The 11,168-nt window shown below is 38.4% G+C and overlaps 2 protein-coding genes across 2 annotated transcripts; one reads left to right on the top strand and one right to left on the bottom strand.

The window, feature by feature from the left end:
• The first annotated feature begins 22 nt into the window (after window positions 1–22).
• phkg2 (phosphorylase kinase, gamma 2 (testis)) lies at window positions 23–5,594 on the top strand. The gene is made up of 10 exons (XM_041816606.1): window positions 23–222; window positions 486–597; window positions 681–856; window positions 957–1,011; window positions 1,121–1,186; window positions 2,052–2,215; window positions 2,336–2,426; window positions 4,184–4,337; window positions 4,421–4,546; window positions 4,629–5,594. The coding sequence occupies exons 2-10, from the start codon at window positions 503–505 to the stop codon at window positions 4,872–4,874; spliced, it is 1,173 nt and encodes a 390-aa protein (XP_041672540.1). The 5' UTR covers window positions 23–222; window positions 486–502; the 3' UTR covers window positions 4,875–5,594.
• A 37-nt stretch (window positions 5,595–5,631) lies between these two features.
• On the bottom strand, window positions 5,632–8,368 carry ccdc189 (coiled-coil domain containing 189). The gene is made up of 9 exons (XM_041816104.1): window positions 8,351–8,368; window positions 8,081–8,121; window positions 7,905–7,970; window positions 7,654–7,817; window positions 7,432–7,502; window positions 7,232–7,348; window positions 7,032–7,110; window positions 5,883–5,972; window positions 5,632–5,786 (listed from the first exon to the last, which is right to left on the bottom strand). The coding sequence occupies exons 1-9, from the start codon at window positions 8,366–8,368 to the stop codon at window positions 5,632–5,634; spliced, it is 801 nt and encodes a 266-aa protein (XP_041672038.1).
• Window positions 8,369–11,168: the final 2,800 nt, after the last annotated feature.

The following is an 11,168-nucleotide window of genomic DNA, read 5'->3' as shown; positions in this document are numbered from 1 at the left end:
CGACACACCAGTCTATGAGTTGTTTCCAGGAATGTGACCAGAATGTAAACACCAAACAGCGCCCAGGTGCTTGCTAACGGTTGTTAACGTTGCTATTTGCTAAGTATTTCAACTGTCGTCACAATCGTGGCTTCAGGATATCAAATTCAAGCTGAAATGGCACGGCTTTAGTGATTTATTTTTCGCCGACTTCCTCTCCCTCTCCGCTTGGTTGCATTCATGGTGAGTAGCTTCCTTCACGGTCAATGAACCTGCTGCTGCATCAAGGCCAAACCAAAGACACAGCTAGCTAGCTGTAAAGATGGAACAAGGGCACTTTTATTTCAAATAAAGGGAAAGGTATAAATGTGTATATAGCAAACAGATCTTTTAAATCATCTGCTAACTATTATTGCACTAGCAAAACACAACTTCCTTGATAGTTAGCTTAGTAGTTCCTGTTACAGATGCAGCATTGTTTAAATTTCCAGTTGTTTTTGTTATAGACTGATCTGCTGTCAAAATGACCAAAGACATCGTTGTTGGAGACGAACTACCAGACTGGGTGGGCGCAAAGGAGTTTTACCAGAAATATGACCCTAAGGAGGTGATTGGCAGGTTAGTCCAGCAGCCTGGAATCTCACATTTTCACTGTTAGGTTTAAACAACCCATGCTGCATTTAATATGTGTGCTTTCTCAGGGGTGTGAGCAGTGTGGTTCGAAGGTGTGTGCACAGGCACACAGGTCAGGAGCTGGCAGTGAAGATCATTGAGATCACAGCGGAGAAGATGACTGCTCAGCAGCTGGAGGAGGTTAAAACCTCAACACTGAAAGAGATCCAAGTCCTCAACATGGTGAAAGGACACTCCTCCATCAGTATGTTGGAATTCCTCTTGTTGAAATGCAAGATTTTAAACCTTATGCTCGAGGGGGAGAAATGTTTAACCCATTTCATGTCTTGTTGATTCCCTTTTAGTCACTCTCATTGATTCCTATGAGTCCACAACATTCATATTTTTGGTGTTTGACCTGTAAGTATTGAAACAAAAATGCACTGGTCTTTATTATACCTCTGCAAAATCCAAAAGTCAGTATTTATTATAAATTTGCAGGATAAAAACAATGTATTTTCCTTTACAGCATGAGGCGTGGCGAGCTGTTTGACTACCTCACAGAAAAAGTTACTTTGAGTGAGAAGGAAACAAGGTGAGTCCTGGCATCCCTCATTTTGGAGAAGATCAAGTTTGGGAAGGGGTACACAATATTATTTGCATGATTTCTGTACCAACAGATATAAAAATGTCAATATTCAAAACAGATTTTTGGATTTAAAAATCTGCCCATATCAGTTGTAAATGTTGGCCGTATGAACACATAAGTTTGTGGAGTTTTAGGCTGAACCAACAGATCTATGTCAGTTTACGTCTTTTTCTTTATTCATCACCTTTCCTTACACTTTAAAGTGTGTATTAAGGACTGGAATATGTTGTTTTACTCATCCTGAAAACTGTGGTTTCAGTAGGGATGAGTATCAAAATCTAGTTCTGGCACCTACACATCCGATACCTACTGTACCAAATTAAAAGATTTTGGTGCTTCATTTTGGTACCTTGCAATTTTAGGGCAATCCTCCACCACAAGCAACAGCATGAAATATGTTGTGTGACGAACTTTTAACTGTGTCCTTTACTTATATGTTCTAGTGACATTTTCAAGTCATTTACGATACCTAGAAAGCTTTTATTCAGCTGCTGTCTGTCAAAAAAAAAAAAAAAATCCCCCCTTTTAAAGTATTGATTCTGGCACCATTTAGGCATGGTACTTTTTTAAAAAGTATTGGTTTAGCACCAGTATTGCAGAAAAAACAGATAATACCCATCCCTAGTTTTAAGACTGAAGTTTTAGGTCTGAACTACATTTCAATATCTGTATCTACTAAAATTTTTTTGTCAATATCCATACAAATCCAGTATCATGCATCCCCAAGTTTGGGTATTAAGCTGCTTACTTATTTGAAAATATAAATGTCAAAATGTCTGCATTTTGTGTGAACCTATTTGCTCTTCTTCAGGAGTATGGTTCGAGCTCTGCTTGAGGCCGTACAGTACCTCCACTCCCTCAACATCATCCACCGGGACTTGAAACCTGAGAATATTCTCCTAGATGATCAGGGGCACATCAAACTGTCTGACTTTGGGTTCTCAGTGCAGCTACAACCTGGAGAGAAACTTAGAGGTACTAATATAAAAATTCAATCTGATAGATTGTGATTAATGTTCTTGGTCTGCTTATATATCTGCATTATTTTTGTGTAGTGTATAAAACACTATATTCTTTCCCTGTTACTCAATTAAGAGCTTTGTGGGACACCTGGTTATCTTGCCCCTGAGATACTAAAATGCTCAATGGATGAAATGCACCCAGGCTATGGCAAAGAGGTTGATCTGTGAGTATATTCTTTCTTGCTACTTTTATCAAAGCAACATTTTCAGTCATTCGGTATACAGCACTGAAAAAAAATAAGACCCCTGTGAAAAGCTATGTATTTCTCTGGTTCTGCTATTCAAAGATTTGTGTTTATGAAATGACACATTTGTAACTTTACTGTTCAAAACATTCTACTCAATGTACAAATAATGTTTATGCATTTAGGTATTTTATTTGCAGTAAATGACAAATGGTTAAGAAAGCAGAGAGGTGCGATTTACACATTATGGACAAAAGCATTTGGCCACACCTTTTGATTATTGAATTCAGGTGCTTCGATCAGACCCATCTGATAAAATCAAGTCAAAAACAAGTCTAATGCCAAGCAGATGGGGTAGTGTAAAGCACACTGACATTGAACTGTGGAGTAGTGGAAACGTGTTCTATAGATGATAAATCACGTTTCTCTGTTTGGCAGTCAGATGAGTGAGCCTAGGCTTGGCGGATGCTGGGGCAACATTACCTGCCTGACTGCATTGTGCCAACTGTGTGAGGTTTATGGGGCTGTTTTTCAGGGTTTGGGCTAGGCCCCTTATGTCCAGTGAAGGGCAGTGTCAATGATTAATCATACTAAGACATTTTTGGGCAATGCTATTCTTCCAAAGTTGTGGCAGCAGTTTGGGGACGGTCCTTTTCTATTCCAACATGGCTGTGCCCCAGTGCACAAAGTAAGGACTGTAAAGACATGGTTTGATGAGTTTGGTGTGGAAGAACTTGACTGGCCTACACAGAGCCCTGACCTGAACCCCATCAAAGCTTTTGGAATGAACTGGAACAGAGATGGCGAGCCAGGCCTTCTCATCCGGCATCGGTGCTTGACCTCATAAATGCTCTACAGAATCAATGGGCACAAAATTCCACAGAAAAACTCCAAAATAGTGTAGAAAGCCTCTCCAAGAAGAGTGGAGGCTGTTCTAGCTGCAAAAGGGGGACCAACTTCATGTTAAAGTACATGTATTTGAATACAATGTAATTATAGTCCCTATTGGTGTAGTGGTCAGTCAGCCAAATACTTATATCCATATAGTATATGTCAGACAGCAAATAATGCAAGAAAAGCACGTCTCTATTTCATTTGATATGACAGAATATGTATTTTTCAACTTAGGAGAATTCAGAAATCAGTATTTAGAATATTTTTCTTGTCTCAGAAATGTTTAGATACCACTCTAGAGTTTCCTGAAATTACATGTATGATGCCAGTGTCTGTTAAATTAATCCCAAGTGTATTTCTTTCTACTTAACATGATGAAGATGATGAACGGTCACAAGTTAAAGAGCAAAGATGAGCTGGTTGGGTTTTTGCTCCAAGAGTGAAATAACTTAGCCTAACAGTGATGTGAAAGACTGAGGAAGAGGATGCCAAGACGCATGAATGCTGTAAATTAAAATCAGGGTTCTCCTGCCAAATATCGATGTCTGAGCTCATCCAAAGTTCAAACATTAATATTCCATTTTTAAAAAAGGATTTTTAGTTTTCATTGTATTATGCGCATTTTAAAAACCAGATGTTTTTGTCATTTTCCTCAAGTAAGATAAATTAGGGAGAATATTTTGTTTATAAGGTGGGGAGAAATGTTGTATACAACATTATATATTCAAGCACAAACCTACAAATAGTAGAACCATGATTTATAAAGGTCTCTTTTTTCCTTTTTATTATCCTTACAGTATTACTAACGCTCACTTCCTTGTTTTGTATCATGTGTTGAAAAGCTGGGCCTGTGGAGTGATCCTCTTCACCTTATTGGCTGGCTCACCGCCGTTCTGGCATCGTAAACAGATGCTGATGCTGAGGATGATCATGGAGGGGCGCTATCAGTTTAGCTCCCCAGAGTGGGATGATCGGTCTGACACTGTGAAAGATCTGGTAAACCACAAAGTAAAGTAATAATATGTAATTTAACCTGGTTATAGAGTACGCTTTAAAGACTATGCTGCTTGTGCTTATAGATATCCAGACTGTTGGTGGTGGACCCGGCTGCCCGTCTCACTGCAGAGCAAGCTTTAGCACATCCATTCTTCAGGCAGTACCAGAAGGAGGATGTGCGGCTCTTCAGTCCTAGGAAGACTTTTCGGGTGATTTTTTAATGAACTGAAGGGCTTTATGTGATGAAACATTTTCTACATTCTCATCTGCTTTCCCGTCTCTCACCCTCAGGTGTTGATCGTCAGCGTTCTAGCCTGTATCAGGATGTACAGCAAGTACCGTAGGGCTCGTCCACTCACTCGGGAAGTGCTGGCTAGAGATCCTTACTCCATTCGCGGCGTCCGCAAACTCATCGATGGCTGTGCATTCCGTATCTATGGGCACTGGGTGAAGAAAGGGGAGCAGCAGAACCGAGCTGCTCTCTTCCAGAACACGGCTAAGATCATGCTGCTGGGACTGGAGGACTTTGAGACATAGAAGATCCACCTCATGCTCACCAGCCTTAATTTTTAAACATTCACATGTCCTGTCATATAAGTTTTTGTACCATTACTGTGTTTAATTTAAGGAGAGGAATTCAGGGACCGGGACGTTTGTATGCCTTAAAGCACCCTGTGGTTAAGTTTACGATAAGCATGCACGACTTGATATTCCTTATCTGCTCTTCTGTCAAGGTTTGTGGCTGTTTGAAAGGTCATCACATTTGCAGCAGAGGAAGCATTGCACAATCACTCAAGTAGACACATGTAACATTTGTATATTTTGGACTTTTCTTTTTGATGGTCAGTTCTAGTTACAAAAAGGATGTTTTTTCTGTACACTGCGGCTGAAATGTACAATAAGGCACTGTAATTAATTATTTAACACATAATTTTATTGTGACAAGCAAAGGTTTAAAGCTATTCCACAGCAGATTTGGACATGCTTGAAAAAATAAAGCATTTTGGCATGTTTTGGGTTGAGAATCCACATGCATGCCGTTATTCCTCACTGGAGACATCTACCTACATTAACTGTGAAGACCATTTGTGACTGTATTTCCTTTTTCAGTTAACCACCACCAACATCATTCCTCTCTCTGTCTATCTGTCGGTTTAATATGTTGCACTTTTACTAAAAGTGCCTGGTTTGTTGCAAAATGCAGATCTAAATGCCTAAAAAAGATATATTAACAATAAAATGTGTGTTTAAGTTCCAGTTGTCTTGTTTTGTTTGAGTATTTATTTGAAGTCTCTTATTTTTTGCCCTTGTTGTTGGGCTCTGGAGAATGAGGTGCACTCTTATGCTGAATTGCCATTTCTTTCATACGCTGATCAAGTTTTTCAGACACAAGTGCCATCTGCTCTCTGATCTCTTTCTTGATCAGTATTTTCAGTCCCAACTTTGAACCTGAAAGTGAGAAAAAAAAACAGTACCGATCACCATCTGAGATGCATTTGACATGAGATGGTTATTACAACAGCCCTGATGAAAATGTAATCCTACCAAAAGCGGCATCCTTTGTGTTGGCCTCTTGTATTTTAGGTGAACTGTCTGTGTTTTGTCCTGTTTCTGGTTCAAGCACATTTTCAACATCTGATGGAAGAAAATTATTAATACAGATGATGTAAAACATCAAGATACTTACAGTAGCTCTGAAAAGCCTACATATCTATGTTAAAATGCAACATTTTTGTGGTGTAAATAAGACAAGAGTATGTCATTTCAGTGCTTTTCCATCATTACTGTAGCCTTTAACACTGTTGGAATTTGCAAGGACTCAAAATAATTAGTTATTTTTTCAAAATTGTTCAGCCCTAGTTTAATCCAATACATATTGCGTTTATTATATTGTAGAAGGATTAATAACTTGTTTGTTGAGAAATACATTAGATGATGAATAGCAAAAATAACAGCATATTAAATAGCAAAAAATACAATTGGATTATTTTCCCAAATTGTTCAGCCTCACTCTACACTACTCTTACACTAAAATTGATACTAAAAATGAATTCTGATACTAAGTTAATAATCCTTTTAGTCTTTTCTACAGCATCATGACTAATGATATCATATAGAAATGTCCCCAACTATGTATTTGCATTGTCAAAACTGATTTTGCATGGTCAACAAATTTTTAAATGTCTTCTCTTCATGCTCATTGACCCATACTGATATGCAACAAAACAATAAACTAGGTATTTGAGCAGTTTGTCTACCAGGCTTGAAAAGATAAATATATTTATTATAGGACTTGATCCATTCTTTTTCTGACTCTTTAAATCTGCATTATGGCAACTGTATAGCAATATCATACATGCCCATTTACAAATATAGAGGATTGTAGTAAAACTAGGCTATGTACTAAAACTTTTACTTGTTTATCTATCTTTTCAGATGGCAGGTAGCTCTCTCAGCTCAGAGATCATTGAAAGTAGATTTGCATATATTGATAAAATCTTAGTGGACAGTTTATTTAATAGGTCTGTAGATCAACTACAGACTCATTCAAACAACAACAAAATCAGTCTACCAAGTAAGCTACACTTGTTTTTATTAGAAAACAATTAGATTTAGATTAGATTTTTGACAGCAAGTTCTCACTTGGTCTCAGGTGTTTTTAGATACAAGTAAGGTGGGCTCTGTAATCTTTACCTACAGATGAAAAGTCTTCCACAGCTGGTTCATCCTGGTTTGGGCTCACAGAGTAATTCAATAATAGATCAAGTTTTACCTAAGAAAAGTGGCACAAATAAGGTAATTACTGTTTTATACCTCCAAGAGACTAAAATCATAGTTAGAACAAATCACAGCTGAATGTGCTTGAAGATTTTTGAATCATATTCTTTACTTACCTGTGGGACAAAAATATATTTATAGAGTTTGTAGTGCCTCACATAGTTCTCATAGATGTACTTTAAGACACAGCTGGCCTCATCAGGGCTGAAGAGGTTGATACTGAAGGGAGGTCGCTGTAATGGGGAAACACAGAAACACATTACTAGTAATGCATGGGTGATACAATGATATTAAGAGTAAAGAATGCTTTACAGACCCTGACTGAGTGACAAAGAAGTAGCTCCTTGCAGTATTTGAAGCTCTGTTCTATGTTGTTGAGTGGAGTTGCTGCACATAAATAGTTTCAAAGACATTCAAGAATTTAGGAAAATACTGAAACATTTTTCCTAAATATTTGACTTTTCTAGCGAATTAAAATCCAATTTATAGAATATGCACTGGATTTCTAACTCCAGGGTGATGATATAACTTTACTCACCTATGTTAGCCTCATGAACGGATTTAATGATGGACAACAGAGCTGAAGTTTGTTCCCTGATGAAGCTTCTCTGTCTGCAGAAAAGCACAGTGTGGACATACAACTCCAGCAGAACTCCTTTTTTTGGTTCAAGACGGTCAACATCGAGCACATTGCATAGAGCACTAAGACACAGGAGAGGACGAGAGTAAATATATATGAACACTGTATATGTGATTGATAGATTTCTGGCCATAAACAGGTGCAGATACCTCTCCAGATCAGGAATAGACAGCGTTGTGTCAATCTGCTCCATGTCATGGTAGCTAAAATCCGTCCTAAACATACCCGGGAAATAGATACAAGGTTAGATACACCAGATCAAGCGAGGAAGAGAAAAAAAGAGAATAGTTGAAGATAATAATAAAGAAAGAGACATAGCTCTTACCAGAGCATTATTTTAGCTTTCGGGCCCTGTGGTACGTCTACCTTCAGAAAAAAAGCAACTTATTTTTTGCCTTATTTGTTTACTGATATAGCATATTTCAATGGCTTGCTACAGTACTCGAAGTAACCCACCCATTGTTAGTCACAAGTTATTATAATGTAGCTACGTAACTTATTACCATTGCTGAAGCACTTCAATGTATTTGTGTTATGTAACCCGCTTTTTAGTTAGCACCTCTGTCAAACGAACAAAACTTCTAACCATACCTACCTTGAATTTCGAATCCATTTTTTTATTTTTATGTTTTGATGGAGTTTGAACAGACTGCAGAAGTTAAAAGCTAGAAACAGGTTTAAATAACTGGCAATTATGTGGGAAAAAAATAATATTTATGAATTTATGGAGCAGCGAGTAAAGTATATATTTTGCCAAAGCTGGCCAACACCAAAATCGACTTTGGTTCATTTCCTGTTTGGTTGTCGCCTTGTAACCTAGCAACACTATAGGCCCGCCCCTCCTTCCTGTTCAGCGCCAGTGACGTGTACGTCACTGAATGAATGTGTACGTACGTTAATGTATGGATCCAAACGTGTAGGTCTACCTTTGTGACTAGCTTACTATGACTGATTGAATAAATGAATAAATAAATTAAGATACAAACAAGCTGAATGTGTCAAAATAGACTGCCTGCCATACTAACGAGGTCAAACTCTCATATTCAGATTTGCAGTTAGCACATGAAAATTTAATATCAAAGGGCGGTTATATCCGCTGTTTTAAATTTCATGCTTTCCATCTTTTGGCCGGAGAGTCTGTATCCGTGGCAACGGAATAAACCAGGATTAGCGCCTGTTTTATTTGATTTTTCAGGGACTTCTTTCTCAATTTAAAGACATAGTACGTGATTCATTTTTCCTGTGACAAGCTAGGTACGTTTTAAAACTCTGAAGCTTTACGGTAACTAAGCGGTGACAGGAGCATGACACAACTTTCTTGTTACTCACATGTCAGCTGTGACAAAAAAGTGGCCTTAGCAGCTCAACGAAACAGTCATGGAAAGCAATGGGGACCCAACTGCAGTCAAGATGGCAGACATGGGCGTCGCTATACATCCAGTCCATGGCGAAGTCCCAAGCAGAAGTTTTTTCTTCGTGTTGAACTCAGCTGCCAGTGTTTGACAGTCTTTTTTGAGCCTAAGCCTAACCCTTGGTGCTGGATCTCAAATATATCACCTGCCCCACTGCCTTACCCTGAACCTAACCACTCTGGTTTTAATGCCTAAGCCTAACCTTAGACGCACGGACTTCCAGGTGAGACTTCCGGTATGGATTGGATGTATGTAGGCTATCTTGTCTGCAGCAAGGTACTCTTGTGGAAAGCTGCCCCCCACCCCCTGACTACTTGTCCACATTCACACTCTGTTTCATGTGTGTGCCTCAGTAAGCCATACTAATTAGGCAGCGTGCTTAACACCAACACCAGTTGGCTCCTTAACAAGGGAACTGGAATGGGGCCATCATTAATAGCATTATCAACACTTTGCACATGTGGTTAGTGGCACAATTTCTCTGAAGTCAGCAAACCACAGAGAAAAATTTGTGCTGAGTCATGTGCACCCATCTCATCCTCAACACCTAAGGTTGTGCAATAATTAGATTCATTAGATGTATTTAGGTGCCATTCCTTATTCACTCCCACACATGCTGTCAAAAAGCTGCAGTTGTCTTCTCTCATCTTGATCTGAAAAAGATTACTTCTGTATTTGATACATTTTGTTTCTTTCAGGTCAGATGTTCTAGGTACAAAATTTACAGTCTATGATGAAGGTGAAAACCCAGAGAAGGAACCTTTCATCAAGGAGTGTGAGTCAGTGCAAGAACTGGCAGCGATATGCTATGTAAGTTGATCTCATTCTTTATTATAGCTCACATGCCATATAGACATTGGGCTTTCAAATCTTGTTTTAAAGTTTCTGATTTGCTATTTTGCCATTCTGTTTTGCTTAAACCAGGGCACTTTTCCAACAAAAGGGCATGCATGCATACCTACATCAATAGCCACCCAAAGAAATGCCCTATTTTATTGTTAAAATTACCTTTGAAATGGACACTGATTTATTAAATGATAACTGCAGAAAGGTGAACTGAGAAGTCATAACTTTTAATCCTATTTATCTTTTTAAAAATATTTTTTGTGCCTTTACTAAAGGGAAAGGACAGAGTGGAAAGAGTCAGAAACTGGGGCTAGAGAGTGAGTATGGCATGCAGGAAAGGCATGATTTGAAACCAGGCTGTCTGTTTCAAGCAAAACAGCTTCTGTATGTTGGATGCATGGACATAACCACTATGAAGTTTTGGTATTGGTTTCACTAGGAACCCAGAAGTGGGTTTTTTTCTTTATCGGTTTGATCTCAGAGGCATCCTCTGGTGTTACAATGAAGCAGATGCATAGTCTCTTGTGGTTGGCAGAAAAAGTCCCCATATTAACATGACAGTTTTTACAGCAAAAATATATAGGCTCACAGCCTGGTTCAGAAAATTCTTCTAGTCTTTATGTTTATGTTTATGTCTTAAAAACTCCAAAGGGGGATGATTTTTGTAACTCCTGTTTTCATTTCAGAGTTATGCATGGAAATGCATAATAAAGGCATAGATGCAGTGATGCATAGTCAGGCCCATTGCCACTGAGTTTGAAATCTTTGCAATTTTACATTGAGGAACGTATTACTGAAATTGTTCCACAATTTTCAGATGCACTTTTTGCAGATTAGTGAACCTCTGCCCACCTTTACTTCTGATAGACACTGCCTCTCTAAAATGCTCCTTTTGTTACTGACCTTTTACCAACTCACCTATTTAGTTGCAAAATGCTCCTCCAGCTTTTTTCAGTACTATCACTTACTTTCCCAGTCTGTGCTGCTGCCATCAAATTCAAAAAGAGCTAATCATTTTTCATGAAATGTCTCACTTTCTTTCTTTTTTTTTTTTTTAAGATTTATTTTTGGGCTTTTTCATGCCTTTATTAGAGAGAGGACAGTGGATAGAGTTGGAAACAGGGAAGAGAGTGGGGAGAGACATGTAGGAGGTAG

The sequence above is a fragment of the Cheilinus undulatus genome, linkage group 20 (assembly GCF_018320785.1).
Source record: "Cheilinus undulatus linkage group 20, ASM1832078v1, whole genome shotgun sequence".
Lineage (NCBI taxonomy): Eukaryota > Metazoa > Chordata > Actinopteri > Labriformes > Labridae > Cheilinus > Cheilinus undulatus.
This window is presented reverse-complemented; position numbering and strand designations above follow the sequence as displayed.